The sequence below is a fragment of the Trachurus trachurus genome (assembly GCF_905171665.1).
Source record: "Trachurus trachurus genome assembly, chromosome: 23".
NCBI classification, from domain to species: Eukaryota; Metazoa; Chordata; class Actinopteri; order Carangiformes; family Carangidae; genus Trachurus; species Trachurus trachurus.
This window is the reverse complement of record NC_139912.1, coordinates 22,110,186-22,126,798: the sequence shown is the minus strand read 5'-3', so window position 1 is coordinate 22,126,798 and position 16,613 is coordinate 22,110,186. Positions and strand designations below refer to the sequence as shown.

Below are 16,613 nucleotides of genomic sequence, written 5' to 3'. Positions count from 1 at the left end.
CAATAATAATTAATTTCCATAAGATTGAAGGCTTTTATTATGTCCATGCTCAATTACAGATGGTACGAACATTAATTTTAACTGAACGTAACAGGAAGTTGGAGTTGTTGCAGTGAACGCAGCGCAGGTCTATCCCGGAAGACGACATCGCGAGAAGATGTGTTTCCGGAAGACGTGGCTGTTGCTGCAGTGGCAGCTGTCATCCAAATTATTTTAAGAGAGAAGCACTCGAATTAGCTTCTATAACATTTTGTCTACTTGTACTCCACCTTTCGCCGCCTATCCAGCGTCAAGATGATTTCGCTAACGGACTCCCAGAGTAAGAGCCGTGTTGTTCGGACACATCTGTCGGCTGCTGCTGCTGCTTCTCTGTCACACCGGCTCCACCTGAGCTGCAGCAGCTGGCTAACTAGCAAGTAGCAGTCAGTGCTAGGAAAAGTTAGCTTTCTTTTTTTTTCTGTCATGAAACAGCCAACAGCTAACTCTCACTAGATATTTGTGTTGTTTGGCCACTGGTGCCTGTACATTACTAAGTTGGCTGTAATGTTGTTATTCCAACACCTCAGAAGCTTTTACTAGCTTCAACTACAGTCTGACCAACGAAGTCCATGTGGACACTTATAAGAAAGGGTTATTTTCATTTCCTCTCAGGTTCTTTCTAGAAATGGTGATGTGTAACGTTATTTGTTAACTTTAATGGTTTCATGTTAATGAATGAAATATCTTGTAAACTTCTTGCCTTCTTAACACAGTGAGTGCCCTTTATCAAATATCTAATTACTGTAGATGGAACAGATTGCCTGAAATCAACCTGTGTGTGTCAACTTGTATTGGTTGACCTGGTTACATATTTATGAAGATCTGACTTTCTAGTTATTTTTCAGTGTGTTTCACAATTACACAGTCAGTCAAATCAGATACAGTGCACCATATGGTGGTCTCTCAGTCACATTTTAAGAAACCATACCCACTACTACCCAACAGTACTTTTGCAGTGAAGTGATTGAACCTTTCTGTGGTTTGTGTGTGTGTGTGTGTCCTGCAGAGATTGGAATGGGATTAACAGGCTTCGGCGTGTTTTTCCTCTTCTTTGGGATGATCCTGTTCTTTGACAAAGCACTCCTGGCTATTGGAAACGTGAGTGTTGCTGCTTTCGTTTGACTGATGTTATCTTGTGTGTGTGTGTGTGTGTGTGTGTGTAACTGGGTGCTGGCGCTGCAGCTCTGTCCAGGCTTTCAGGTCTTTTGTACAGTATCTGTAGAATGCAATGACATATTCAGCTGGTGAGCAGCCTGTCATATCTCACCTCTACAGCGCTGATAAAGTCACTCAAAATAAGAGCACAAGAAACATGTCTGACAACATTTTTTTTGAAAGTGTCTGCAATGAGACGGATCAGTAGCAGATTTAGTCAAATAGCATGTTCTCTCCTCGCCTCAACTAAGATAACCTTTATATCTCAGAACTTGTCAGGGAAGTTATTGAGCAGTCAGCACTAGGAGAGCACAACATTGGATGTTATATGAAAATCCTAAACTGCAGCAGGGTTATTCTTGCTTTGTGTAGTTCAGTGTAAACAAGTATGCAGTATAGCAGGATCTCTGTTTATTAAGGGTTCAAGTTTATTTTATTTATTTAACCTTTATTTTACCAGGCAAATTGCTTGAGATAAAAAAAATCTCTTTTACGAGCATGGCCTGGCCAAGAAAGCAGCAACAAGATAATATACACACAAAGAAGTGAGGACGAATATGAGAGAGAGAGAAAAGAGAGAGAGAGAGAGAGAGAGAGAAAAGATGAATGACGTCCAGAGTTCTACAGTCCGGGAGGGATAAAGTTAAATCTTATTTTCTGTGATTTTCTCTCCCTCATCCATTCTTAGCTCTTCTCCTTCCTGATTGTTTAAATGGCTGGCTTCACAACTGTAATTAATTATTAGCAGATGTTGAATGTTGATAATTAATTTAATTTAATTTATTGGTTTATTTGAGAGGGACACTGATCAACAGAAAAACTGCAAGTGAGCCAGAGTTAGCTAGCCAGGCTAGTTTTCATCTGTTGTCCCTGGCCAGATGTTACAGGCAACCTAAGAACCAAAAGAAACAATTAAGCAATGCATTAAAATACATATGAAATTACACATCAATTTACCTAAAAGCTCATACTAACAAATAGGACATGTACATAACAGAAGGCAGGCGACACATAGCAACGCTGGCATGCAGACATAACATGCAGACAGAAAAAGAAAAGTAGATTACATATAGTACAGATAATACATATATAGCTATGACATAAGCACAAACAGTAACAGACATTAAAAAGCAGAACATGCAATGGCGAACATAGGGAAACAGCACGAACAATAACAAGCATTGGAAAACAGGACATGTATACATAAGACAGTGACAGACATGACAAAGCATAATGTGGTTCATTAGTGGGTACATGATTGATTATTGATTAACCACTGCCTTAACTGCCTTTTATGCATATGCCAGGAGTGCAGCCAGCCAGCACACCTGACGTACTAGCACCAAGCAGTGCATATGGTGATGCGGGAAAAGGGATCTATCTAATACTGTACCACTCTTTGCTGTTGTTGTTGTTGTAGATCCTGTTTGTTGCTGGACTGGCCTTCGTCATCGGGCTGGAGAGGACCTTCCGTTTCTTCTTCCAGAAACACAAGATGAAGGCCACCAGCTTCTTCCTGGGAGGCGTGTTGGTGGTGTTGATTGGCTGGCCCATCATCGGAGTCGTACTGGAGATCTATGGCTTTTTTCTGTTGTTCAGGTGAGAGGAAACAAAAGACGCACAAGCTGAAGAACACAACAAACGGACTGTTAATCCACTTCCAGTAGTGAAATGTTGAGTTATATAGTTTTTTTTCATATTGCTTAACATATTTTCTCTTGAAAGAGGGATATGGGTGTGTTTTTGGCAAAATACTGTAGCTGTCAGGTGCTGATATGAACATTGGTGTCTTAAAATGTATTATTAAAAGGTTAGTTGCATACATGTACATATTGCAGCGTGTAACGCCTGGTTTATGTCACATCCAGGAACAAAAATTAGTGATTGTGAAGACTTGGCTGTCATTATTTGTCCATGTGAAAGGGATAGTTAAACATTTAGGCAAATTGGCCCATCGCCATAATCCCTATAGTTTTAGGAGTAGGTTTGTTACCTTTAGTTGTTGGTGCAAGCTATTTTTAGAACGGCGGAGCAGAGCCGCGAGCTGCTCAGAGCTACGCTATGGAGGCTAATGAAATTTCTTGGTTTCTCTCATCAAACTCATCAAATACACAATCCAACAACTCCAAAACGCTCTCGTGGACAAGTTGTGACCTGTACGCTATGAGATTATAACAGAACGTTACGAAACAGAGTTGTTTTCGAGGTAAATTCATGCAAAACCGCTGATGCACGCTCCCGTCGAATGTGCAGGTCACAACTTGTCCACCAGAGCGTTTTGGAGTTGTTGGATTGTGTATTTGATGAGTTTGATGAGGGAAACCAAGAAATTCCATTAGCCTCTCTAGCGTAGCTCTGAGCAGCTCGCGGCTCTGCTCCGCCGTTCTAAAAATAGCTTGCACCAACAATTAAAGGTAACAAACCTACTCCTAAAACTATAGGGATTACGGCAATGGGCCAATTTGCCAAAATGTTGAACTATCCCTTTAAATGACTGTTGTAGGGAGTTACAACAGCCCCTGACTCTATCTTTCACTATCCTTACATGCAGGGGTTTCTTCCCAGTCGTAGTAGGCTTCATCAGGAGAATACCTGTCCTGGGCTCCATCCTAAACCTGCCGTTCATCAGCGCAGTGAGTATGAGCTAACGCTGCAGCAACCGCTGCAGCTCTGCTATGTTTACACGCAGCATGGCTCATTTTCTTGTTCATTAATCACCGTGTTCAAACACCACAACACATTAACTCAAGTGCCCCCCCCACCCCCGATCAAACGGCAGCTCTGCCCCTGCACATCGCAGCTGCTCCATTGGGCTAATAAGAGACTGTCTGCACACATAGCTCCTGAGCAGGTGAACTGGGTCAGTAGAAAAGTGGTGGGATTCAACCATGAAGTCAGTTTTAGATTATGCAATAATGTCAAAGGTCATCTGCGCTTTATGAGATGTCCATTGGGGCCTGATATTGTTAAATCTAGACCCACTATTACATTAACAGACACACATTTAGGTTTGTGGCTAATGAACATGCTCCTACCATGCTGTTGTGTGGGAAGCTTTGTTTTGAGGTAAATGTTTCTCTGTCTGTGTGTTTTTTTTTCTTTTCTTTTTTTTTTCCTTTTTAAAGCCTTCGTAAGGCTCTGAGGACAATCAGCAGTCGTGGTCAGTCACTGCCGATTTTCCCTTGCATGCTAACATATCTAACACGCTGTTCAATATCCAGAAGACAACTGTGCCATGAATCATAGGGAAAGCAATCATTTTCGTTAAGGGAGCCATACCTTTAAATATTTTATCATAATCCATCTATTTGACTTCAAAGGCACACACCACAGATAATATGTTGATGTTTGAATTGATCAGTATTGAGACAGTTATACTTCTATTTCATAAAAAATCCAAAACATGTGATGCTTCTACTGCTAGTAGTTTCTGGAGTAGATTATGAACCTCTCTGACATAGATATAGTAACATATAGTAGTATTTCTTATCAACATAAAACAACATTTCTTTTCCTGGAAAGCAATTCTTTTTCACAAGTCTTAAAGGGATACGCCAAAAAATTTTTTACGTGTCTTGCCTAACTCTCGAGTCCATGACACCAGATAGACACCACTGTGCGTGCAGTAACAAAGGAGATAGAGCCGTATCGCCTGTAATTAGCTTAGCTCAAACACTGGAAGTGTATCGGTAGTGTTAGCCTGCCTCCACCTAAAGTCATCAGAGAAACTCTTCAGCAACTCTAAACGGAAACCGGCGGGCCGATCTTCATCTCAGAGCTGACAGAACTCTCCGGTAAGGCATCTTGAGCGGTCAAATGCCGGTAACGGGACGAGATCGGTCAAAACGGAGGGTTCAAGCAAAGACGCTTTATTTTGGTTCAAGCTAGCTACATCGAGGGTAGGTTAGCTTCCTATTTCAAAGTAAAAGCACAAATTCTATCGTCATGGTTTTCTGTATGTAAAGGGCAACGGGTGTTTTATTTTGTGAAAGTAACCGGAAGTGCGTTGGTCACAACGGCTAGCTTGAGTAGCGCCGAATTCATCCGAACAGCTGGTATTTAGACAAATGAACGACACACTGCTGATCTAAACGGCTACTTTCTCGCCTAAACATGTTTGAAATGTTGATAAAGTGATATATTTACAGAGTTTAGAGCTAAAATGAAATCAGCTTCTGACTGCGGATTTCGGCTCGGGTAGGAGGCAGGCTAACACTACCTATACACTTCCAGCGTTTGAGCTAAGCTAATTACGGGCGATACGGGCTCTATCTCCCTTGTTACTGCACGCACAGTCGAAAGGATGGTGTCTATCTGCTGGTCATGGACTCGGGAGTGAGGCAAGACACAAAAAAAAATGTTGGCGTATCCCTTTAAACAGGAAGTTGTAGTGTGCAGACACTCTGCCATCATAGAGTAGTGACAAAGATTTCATTTCAGGTAAATAGCAAAATCACTAATTGGAGGACCCTGGACCAGATAATGTTCTATCCAGACCCAGACAAAACCTCTATATTGATACTGAGAATCATTACATTTTGACAGAATGTTTCTGTTTTTAACTGGAGCAGCTTTTATGGCCTTCACAGCCATGGTCACTTGATGCTGCTCGGCCAATCGGCAGTTTTAAATTCATTTTCCATATGCTGTCGGTTATGAAAAGTGAAAACAGTAAGCAAACTGGCTGATAACTGTTTGAACATTTGTATTGGAATGATTCCATCGCAAGCTTTTTGGTCCATAAAAAACACGGTCCTCTGGGGAAGGAAAAAAAAATTAAGAAGAAAAAGAGTGCTTGTGGCTCAGGATTAATCTGAGCAATGCCATGCATCAATATCAGCATCATATCACAGATCTATACAGCTGTTCCAGTTGCCAAATATGCAAAATCAGGTATCAGTATCATTAACAAAAGAACTAGGATCATAACATCGTCAGTAGCAAACTAACTCACAGGAAGAAAACTAGCTACTGTAGCTTAGTTGCTAACCAGACAAAAATATGAAGCAGTTTACTCAAGAGGCTACAACCAATAACAACTGACACTGAATCACATCTCATTGTGAATTAGTTTATACTCTGCATCACACCACATGTAAAATGGGAAAAATTACCTCATCAAAAATTACTTTGACAAAATTCTTCTGTAATTGTGCACGATTACACCAGGAAACCTCTGGTTACTACGGTAATCTGTTTGTCTTGTTCACCTGTGGTGTGTCTCTTGAAGTCGTGCATGCTTTCCTTTAGAAGTGTTTGTGGATCCTGGCTATACACTGCAGCCCAGCCTGCAGTTTAAAGGGATAGTTCAACATTTTGGCAAATTGGCCCATTGCCATAACCGCTATAGTCATAGCAGTAGGTTCGATACCTTTATTTGTCGGTGCAAGCTATTTTTAGAATGGCGGAGCAGAGCGGCAGGCTGCTCAGAGCTACGCTACGGAGGCTAAAGGAATTTCTTGGATTCCCTCATCAAACTCATCAAATACACAATCCAACAACTCCAAAACGCTCTGGTGGACAAGTTGTGACCTGCACATTCACCACGCTGTGAGATAATAACAGAACATTACCAGACAGAGTTGTTTTCGAGGTAAATTCATGCAAAACCGCTGATGCGCGTTGGGTTCAGGGACAGTTTTTCAACAAGCAGTCTCTGTATTCACCTCAAAAACGGCTCTGTTTCGTAACGTTCCATTATTATCTGATTGCGTGGTGAATGTGCAGGTCACAACTTGTGTTTTTGGATTGTGTATTTGATGAGTTTGATGAGGGAAACCAAGAAATCCCATTAGCCTCCGTAGCGTAGCTCTGAGCAGCTCGTGGCTCTGCTCCACCGTTCTAAAAACAGCTTGCACCGACAATTACAAGGTAACGAACCTACTGCTATGACTATAGGGATTATGGCAATGGGCCAATTTGCCAACATGTTGAACTATCCCTTTTAATGACAAAAAAAAAACACACTCACACTTTACATCTCATTTAAAGTCCTCCAGGTCTGTGTCAGATCACGCTTCAGGCCTGAAAACCAACCGGACGACGGCTAACGCAGTCTCTCTCTTTTCTTTCAGTACGTGGACAAAGTGGGCGAGAGCAACACCATGGTATAACAGTGACTTTTTGTACAGCTCGCTGTTTGACTACAGCAGGTTTTATAAAGCAACACAATCTCTCATTGGGCTGATTCAAAGCAGCTAAGGTTATATGTTCAGATTCCTCCCTCCTCCTCCTCCTCCTCCTCCTCCGCCTGCAGCAGGCAAAGACTGCTCTCCGTCTTATCTGTAATTTAACTGGTCAGCGCGCTAATCAATCAAAGGTTCACGAGCGCTTCGCACCACCAGTCTGTTACCACAGGACGGAGTTACTAAGGTCACTACGATAAATATTTCAAATGCTATTGATCCCTTCGCCGTCGAGTGCATCTGGCATGATGGTGGAGGATGGAAGACTCCCTCGAAGCCTCATCGACTACGACCGTCTACGTGACTTTCTCGCTCTGCGGAGCAAACGGAGAAAACGACGCCCCTCCCCCCACCCCCCCACCCGGCCCTCCACGTGGATGAGAAGCGGACCGACGGCTCGCCATGTGGTCATGTTTCTGTGCCTGTGCTTTAAACTTTATTTGGACAAGAGCTCTTAGGTCCAGCGTTTTGTCTCCTTGCAGTTACTCTGTGATACTTTGTTTCTTGTCTGTTTCTTGCAGTTATTTGAATACCAAAATGTGGCTATTGTAAAAAAAAAAAAAAAAAAAAAAATCCCCACTGTTACATTTCTGTTAATGCTTGGCTACAGTAATGATGACTTCGGTATAAATTATTTTTTAAAAGATAAGTGCTTGACTTCCTGTACAGTGAGGTGCTATGGGATCATATGACTGTTTGTTAATGGTTTTCCCTCCACAAACAAGTTAATGTGTGTAATGTAGCCTGGTCACGCCGGAAAGCTAACGCCTAATTCATGTTGCAGTTTACCCTTTATATAGGCTACAGTCTATGGGTTTACCCAGTTGGCGCTACAAGCTAGGTCATGTCGCCTACTCTACTGACTACTCACAAAGCTGTAGCTGCTGACCTCACAGCTTTAACATGAAAACCAACCAAGAATTTGTTACTGCTAATCAGAAGAAAAAGCTCTCCAAGCTAGCTGGTTTGGTAGCTGCTACGAGTAACGGAGTTAGCTTAGCTGCTAACTAGAAAATACATTAGGATCTCATTAAAGGAGACTCCGCTATTTTTGAGAGGCCAAAGAAGTCAAAAGAGGTCAACTATAGAAAAGTAACTGGTTGAAGTAAAGAATTGGCATTTTAATTTAATATAACGTACATTTTTATTTTTTCCTTTTTTTCATAATTTCTAATCTGTCATTCTCTAAAATTAAAAAAAAACAATCAACGACAAGAATACGATATTGTGTTGGTCCAATGATAATTCTCTACCACTGTATTGTATATGGGTGAAACTAACTGGTGGTAAAGTGAGTCCAAAGTGTTTTTTTGAGATACAGGCCCCTTTTTCTAAAACATAGCTACAGGAAATCTTTGTTACCTATTGCAACAGTTAGCACTTTTACAGAGGATGTGATGTGATGTGTCTTTTGTCTGTAAAGTCATTGATCTGTGGCTCAGCTGAGCAGTGAGGATGGATTCAGACTGAGGGAACATGGCAGGAGACAAAGAGCTCAGTCCTTGCTCCCTGACCCTGCTGGACCACAGTGGTGTGTGGTGATCCAGTAAGAAAGTCGAGCTAATTAACAAAGTAGTTTAAAGTAATATATGTTGCCATGTGCTGATTTCCCTCCTGTCCTCTAAAGTTCTTTGACTCACTGGATCTCACAGTATTCAAGAAACATATTTGTCTTCTGCCTGTAAACACACCAGGTCCCTTTTGCAGAAGAGTTTACACTCCAGCAGAGCAGACTTATGTAAAAGTATATGACACAGTTAAAAGCTTCTAATAAGCACCTCTGATTTGGCCTGCCTAGGTTTCTGTACCTTCATAGGTCAGCAAACTGAAATATTTTCATTTCTTTCAGAGTTTAGTTGTAAATGCAGGTGTGACCTCTTTTTTCTGCCGTTCTTCAAAGCATATTATTGGCTTTTAGGCTCTTATCTTCCGAGCTGCCATTTGTTTTCGGCTCATTTTAGTACACTACTAGCAGAGATTTAAGATGTGCTCCATATTTCTCCTCTGTTGCAGGGAATATTTTGTCATTTTTACTGGCAAAGTAGCTTATTTATTGTTGTTAGGTCTGCTTAGTGAAGCACATTTTTTGATAGCAACCATTTTATGTTCATAGCAAGAAATGGAAATGGAAAAGTATTGAATGTCTGCCCACATTTGTAATTTTATTATCTCTGTAATTTTGTTTTTTTGATCAGATCATGTTGCCTTTAAAAACTAAATTTGCTTTGGTAAATGAAAGAGAAGGCCAAGAGAGGCATCCAATTGTTTTATATCTACTAAAACTTGGGTGTACTGTCTACACAAAAACAGTCCCAACTTTAAAAAAAAAAAAAAAAAAAACTCTTAACACACTAAATATTTAAGATCTAACAATTTGCCAAGTCACAACTTTTTGTGCCAGAAACCAAATCTTTTCTCTTCGAAGAGATAAAGGTTTTTAAAAAATAACAGGGAGACATGGATAAAGCATGGTTTCACTCTGCAAGCTGATTTTCATAGCATGCTAACCAAAACTTAATGTGATCAAAGTGAATGCTATTTGACTTCTGGGTTTTCTAAACTCAGGACCTTTTAAAGTAAAGTGAAATTCCACTTATAAATAAATGATGGTGGTGGTCTGAAACATGTAAAACACTGCTATCAGCCTTCAAAACTGATTTCAGTGAACTCTTAATCAGAATGTGCCACTTGAATAATCCCTGTGTGTTCATTTACTCATTCATCCAGTGCCCTTAAACTCTCCAATGAGCAGATTTACAGGTTTTAAATGTACAGATTCTCCTGTTTTCACTTGTTTTTTGTAGAGAAAACCCTACATTTGTTCAGCTGTCAGCCACCACAAACCTTAGAGCTGAATACATCCATTCCTCTCCTGTGGGTCGTTCTGTTCAGAGCGTCAGGAAAAGCTGAATTTACCTGTGAAATGATGTTTTGCTGTATAAGGCCATTTTGTAAATATACTATGAAAGTTAGCCTCGTGTCTGCCATCCATGTTGTTGCTCATTTTATTCTTGTCATCGACTCTTGACAACATCTGATATCTGAAACACCTTTCAATGGTCCAGATAGAGATACAGAATGGAAACATTCATAAAAGTGTCACATGGCATGGAGCTGGCTCATGCTTTTAACGACTTACCACAGTAACGACTAACCTGCTCCATAACAGGTTAGGATTAGACTGAACCCTGACAACTAACCAATCTATCAGGAATCCTGACATGGACAGAATAGTTTACAATAAAGAGGAAAATGACTACATCGCTACATATTTAGCAAATCCATTTCTTTTTTGTTGACGTAATTCTGGTTTTAGGACAAAGCTTCTAGCAAATGACCAAACTAAATAACCACATAATGATAAGTGAAGCTGCAGATTGATTATTTCACTCTCAGCAGGATACCTAGAGGATTTTATACCCTGACTCTGTCACAGTCAGAATAATATTTAATTATGAGACGTTGTGATGATCATTGTAAATAAAAACCTGAACCATCTGCTGTCATTTGTCAGAAAAATATATCCACAAACTGTTAAATGTTTCCCATGATTATAAATACAATGTTCCATTCAGACTGAGTTTAGCAGGTATGAGGTAGGCTGCATTTATCCTTATCAATTGAGGCACGGTAAAGCCAGATTACACACAGAAAGCTGAGAAGGAGTGATACAGTTAACCATACATCAGAAATGATGCTAAAATACACCGGACACATCCATGCTCCATGGAGAAGGGGCAAAAAAAACTTTACAAGTTGTTATTTATATTTGTGGTTGTATTAAAACTCACACAGAGCAATGAGGCATTCCCCATTGTGTTCTGGATCTACACTGTGGTCCAGATGTATCAGATGCATCCTCATCACATGTCCAGTTAACCACCACCTCAACAGACTCCTTATGAAGGAGCAGCAGCTCCAGCCCAGGTCCCTCTGGATGTCTGAACTTCTTTAGCTCTGCTGTTTCAGTCTCTGAAACCTTTGTATCTACACCATCAACTATACCATATCCATCTACATGGGGTAATACTGACAGTAAATATTAAGAATAATGACAGGAATAGGAATAGGAATAATTCCTGTAACTTGTTTCTAGTGCCTGTGGAGATGGGTGTGTGTGGGACTTTCCAGGTCTACTTAATGTCCTACAGTCTTACAGTCAGTAAATAATCTCCTTGTAGACTGTCTGACACTGACAGTAAAATCCAAGGAGCCCACAGTCTCATTATTTCTGCAGACTTTAGGGGTAATTCCGTTCATTGCCGGATCTGTTTCTCTAAATTCATAAATTCCAGCTCTCATCTATTGGTGTTCTGCTCCAGTGAGCACGGTGCAAACATATCAATATTCCCACACAGCGGGAAAATATCACTGCTCCTATCGACAGTGACATCACCCGGAGCCAGGCCACATTTTACATTAACGGCCCTGCAAGCACCAACGTGAGTAATTCAGGCGGCTGGAAGCTGCAGCTTATGGTTGGTTGTTTTAATTCAGAAATATTTACAGGCTACTACATCCCAACAATGAAAGGAGTGGAATTGATCGGTTTAGCTCCTTCATTCACTCTCCCAGCCGCCCCCGTTTCATCAAATTGGCGTGACCTATAGCTGCTGGCATCATGAAGGAGCGCAGAGCGCAGAGGGTTTCCCACCCCTGAGCCTATAAATACAGAGAGGAGAGCGTCCGCAGCCACTCTCCACCTGCTGCTGTCTCCTCTGCGCTGGACCCCGGGCTCCCAGGACCTCTGACAACATGAAAGTAAGTCCACTGACTTTTTGATTTGGCGAGTGTGTGGAGCGTTTTCCTCCATTCCCATCCACTTTCAGCATTTTCTAGAAGTTGTATACAGTCTGTTTTGCAGCCTTAAAAACGCTTTTAAAAGATTATTTCTCAAGGACAGCATAAAAAACTGGTTTTGATGGTTATTAATGTAGAATATAATTCATATATATTATAGAATATATATAAAAGTTTCAAACCAACTCCATGAATTTAAAGTTTGGTTCATTTCGTGTGCGTATTTCGTGCGTAATGCGTTAATTACGCACCAAAACGCACACATCAGATTGAGTCTTTCTCTGAGAGAGATGCTGCTGTGTTACTCTGCTGCTGTTGTGTAAATCAGCACATTAGTTCCCATCGACTTGTGTCTCCCACAGGGTTTGAGGACCATCACATTAACTTATCTACTCACCCTTTTACTCCTGGCCACATTTATCTCACAGTCGTGGGGTGCACCGAAGGTAAAAATGGTTCGTTTTGTTTATAAAACTACTGACTGTGATGTTTTGAGGCGACATGAGAAACGACGTGATGTGACTCATGGATCACATCACCAAAGTCCTTTCTTCTTTCTTCTTTGTTTGTTGAAGGGCTCGTTCCAACGGAGAAACTGGACCCCGCAGGCTATGCTGTACCTCAAGGGCACACGTATGTGTTCAGGCTTTACCTAGTGATTGCATGTATGCATGGGGACTTAAGGTACTCATAATTCAATAAACATAGAGAGAATAAATAATCACTTATTTAAAGTCATATTTTTTGTTCAAAAATTCAGAAATAAGAACAGATGGAACATAATTCAAATTGTGAAAAGAATAAAATGAGTTACTTTATAATGGTATATAGTATATTATCTATTTCTTCAAAAATTCCACACTGTTGCTGTACAGATAGAAATACTATGTTGTCTTTCCAGAGGGTCGCAGGTTCATCTCAGAGGACAGAAAAGAAGGAGACGTCTACGACACATTACACTTAGGTACAAAACAAAACAAGAACTAATAAGCCTATTATCTGATGGGGATAATTAAGAGGAACATTTCCACAACTTTTTTCCCAGAACAGTCTGAGAGCAATGGAATCAACTTTGGTCCATGAAGTGTACAGATGATGTGTGTTTGGTGTTTGTCTCCTGTCAGAGACCCGCAGTCAGAACACTGAGAAGCTGAGTGTGGACCAGGCAGCCACCGTCCTGCTCAACTTCCTGCAGCAGGCCAGAGAGGGAGGTGAGAGCAACATCTGGAACAGAAACTTATCCTATTTTTATACTCATTTCTGACAGACACTCCGTTTTTTTTGGTGTTGTTTGTTTTTGTGTGTGTGCGTGAATCAAATTGAAGCATTTCTTTCATCAAAAACAGGCAAAAGTGATATAAATGTTTGTTTCAGTGTAAGGGCTCAAGGTTTTAAATCTAGCACGAGGAGCAAAAACAAACTTCAAGTGACCTAAATGATCGTATCAAGATTGTTATTAACTCACAGCTTTTTTATATTGTGATTCTGGTGGACACCGATTAATTAAGCTGTGAAGCTTGCGGATAAAATCTCACCGCCCCCACAAGAAATCACACCTTTCTTGGAATTGGATAACTATTATTATGACTGATGGATAACTGCTGGATAGCTTTTACGGCAAAACCAGTGTCTGAAGAAAATGTTTCTGCCATTTTAAATCCTGCTCTCTGCTTGAGGGAACTTTTAGATCTGTTAGACTTTTAACAGATACAAGTAGCACAGGGAGATATTAAATTTGATGATCTCAATAAAACTCTGAAGGTCACATTGAAGAAGTGAAAGGAAAATGTTTGAATGTGACTTGTTGATGCTCCAGGACAAAGAGCTTGAGAAAGATCTCAGGGTCTTTAAACCACAAACTGATTCTTGATGTCATGTCCTTTGTCTCAAGATTCATTTTCTCTCTTTCTCTCTTTCTCCACCAGCGGATGAAAACCCAGATGAGGTGTATTTCCAGGAGTTGCCAGTGTGGAAGAGAGAATTCTTCTGATAGGCTGCCAGAAAACACCGTCTTTGATTTTGATTGTAAGGTGCTCAGTCCTCTGTGCGGGGTCAGAGCAGCTGTTTTGTAAATAAAGATTATGCATATGTAATGTTTGAAATGTTATGTTTTAATAAAAACAGGTTGAATTCATACTTGATCTGGGATTCTCTGATGTCATAGATTTCCTTAAATGTTGGATCAAAATCTTTCTACACACTAGTGTCAGACAAACAGACAAATCACTCAAATTACGCAAGGGTTTACACTGTGGACACTTCTGCCCAATCACACCAACATCTTTATATTGGCTGGAATGTCACATGACCATAAGGTTTTGGACATGTAGAATATCTTAACGAAGATTATGAATAGGCATTTTTGTAATTAATTTAACCTCAATAATTACCATAGAAAACTGCAAACAGGTACAACTTTCAGTATGCAAGAGAGCAGATTCTTGGGCTAAAAACAAGACTAGAAAATATTGTTCTCTTTGTCATCAACACAGAAGTATGAATCAAAATGTGATTTGTTATTGAATATGTGTGGGGTATATAAGAGGGATGTAAATCAGTACAAAAGCAATTAGTTTGCTCAAAGCATGGAGGATGATCTATCTATCCTCTTTGTTGTTAGACCAGGAGTAGACAAAGAGGATGAGTCAATAAATAAGACTCCAACTTTTTTGGAATTATAAAGTTTCTGGCAGATGAAATCCAACCACATATAAAATGGCTTTGAGGCTTTGCGGGATATTATAACCCACAAGCTGTTGATGGAGATCATTGTCTGTCTAGTTGATGACATGATACCTCATTATGGCTCATGCACATTTATGTGTACAGCCTCAAGTTCAGAATGAGATTTGAAGAAGACTTTGACATGTGAACTCAAAGAGAGTAAATATGCCATTTTATACATTTTGTAGAAACCCAGCAATGACACAGGGGCACAGGGTGAGAACTTGTAAATGCATTTTTTTTATTTAGCTGTATTACTAAAACCATTATTTAGGCAATTATAATCATTATATTGGATTACATTAGAACATAAGACTGTGTCATCTGCATAGATGTCAATGACAACATCTCTATTGTGTGTGACCTGACTGGAAAGGAACATGTAGACTGAAAACAAAAGTGGGCCAAGGATAAAGCCTTGGGGGACGCCACAATTAAACTGTGCCACAGAGGAACATGAACAGGCCTGTAGAATATTCCATCCAAGAAATGTTATTAATAATCCGGTGCATATTCTCATTTGCCCAGGTCATAGTATTTCAAAGGAGGTTAAATCGAAAGCAACTGGACTTAGTTATTTGTCTAGGAAGACGTTTCACCTCTCATCCAAGAGGCTTCATCAGTTCATGTACGCAACTGACCAGGCTGGGACTGGTCCAACTATCTGGTGTGGAGACTCACTATTTAACCTCTTGTGTGGGCGTTCACAAGGGTGATGATGTCACTGGTTCCCTTTTGTGCTCCAAGTGTCAACGACAGTCGTTGGAGTGACAGTCGTTGGTGGGAAGTTGGTTTCGACTTTGTTAGTGCCCTATTGTGTTCTAACGACAGTCGTTGGAGTCACTTGCCACTTGTGAACAGTGGTTGTTCTTTGAGGTTAGATTGTTGAATCTCCTGGGAAGGGATGAAAGGGCAGCATTGTAAATTGGAGATAGGTGGTGTCTGAGGCCACCTCCCCTGTTGAGGGATGGTTTCTCTAGTTTTACAAAAATAGCTTCTTTAACTCCTCTTTCAAACCATCTGTCCTCTCTGTCTAGGATTTGGACATTGCTGTCCTCAAAGGAGTGGGCTTTCTCCTTGAGATGTAAATGGACAGCAGAGTCCAGTCCACTCTGCTGTCCATTTACATCTCAAGGAGAAAGCCCACTCCTGTCTAGGATTTGGACATTGCTGTCCATTTACATCTCAAGGAGAAAGCCCACTCCTTTGAGGACAGCAATGTCCAAATCCTAGACAGAGAGGACAGATGGTTTGAAAGAGGAGTTAAAGAAGCTATTTTTGTAAAACTAGAGAAACCATCCCTCAACAGGGGAGGTGGCCTCAGACACCACCTATCTCCAATTTACAATGCTGCCCTTTCATCCCTTCCCAGGAGATTCAACAATCTAACCTCAAAGAACAACAACTGTTCACAAGTGGCAAGTGACTCCAACGACTGTCGTTAGAACACAATAGGGCACTAACGAAGTCGAAACCAACTTCCCACCAACGACTGTCACTCCAACGACTGTCGTTGACACTTGGAGCACAAAAGGGAACCAGTGACATCATCACCCTTGTGAACGCCCACACAAGAGGTTAAATAGTGAGTCTCCACACCAGATAGTTGGACCAGTCCCAGCCTGGTCAGCTGCGTACATGAACTGATGAAGCCTCTTGGATGAGAGGTGAAACGTCTTCCTAGACAAATAACTAAGTCCAGTTGCTTTC

At 40.7% G+C, this 16,613-nt stretch overlaps 2 protein-coding genes across 2 annotated transcripts; both read left to right on the top strand.

The window, feature by feature from the left end:
- Nucleotides 1-152: 152 nt before the first annotated feature.
- golt1ba (golgi transport 1Ba) lies at nt 153-10,784 on the top strand. The gene is made up of 5 exons (XM_083999246.1): nt 153-319; nt 1,046-1,137; nt 2,615-2,793; nt 3,746-3,827; nt 7,269-10,784. The coding sequence occupies exons 1-5, from the start codon at nt 295-297 to the stop codon at nt 7,305-7,307; spliced, it is 417 nt and encodes a 138-aa protein (XP_083855372.1). The 5' UTR covers nt 153-294; the 3' UTR covers nt 7,308-10,784.
- A 1,350-nt stretch (nt 10,785-12,134) lies between these two features.
- Nucleotides 12,135-14,169, top strand: spx (spexin hormone; the record flags this gene model as incomplete). Its single annotated transcript, XM_083999447.1, has 6 exons — nt 12,135-12,140; nt 12,542-12,625; nt 12,755-12,812; nt 13,081-13,143; nt 13,304-13,390; nt 14,105-14,169. 6 exons carry the CDS (start codon nt 12,135-12,137, stop codon nt 14,167-14,169), a joined length of 363 nt encoding a protein of 120 aa, XP_083855573.1.
- Nucleotides 14,170-16,613: the final 2,444 nt, after the last annotated feature.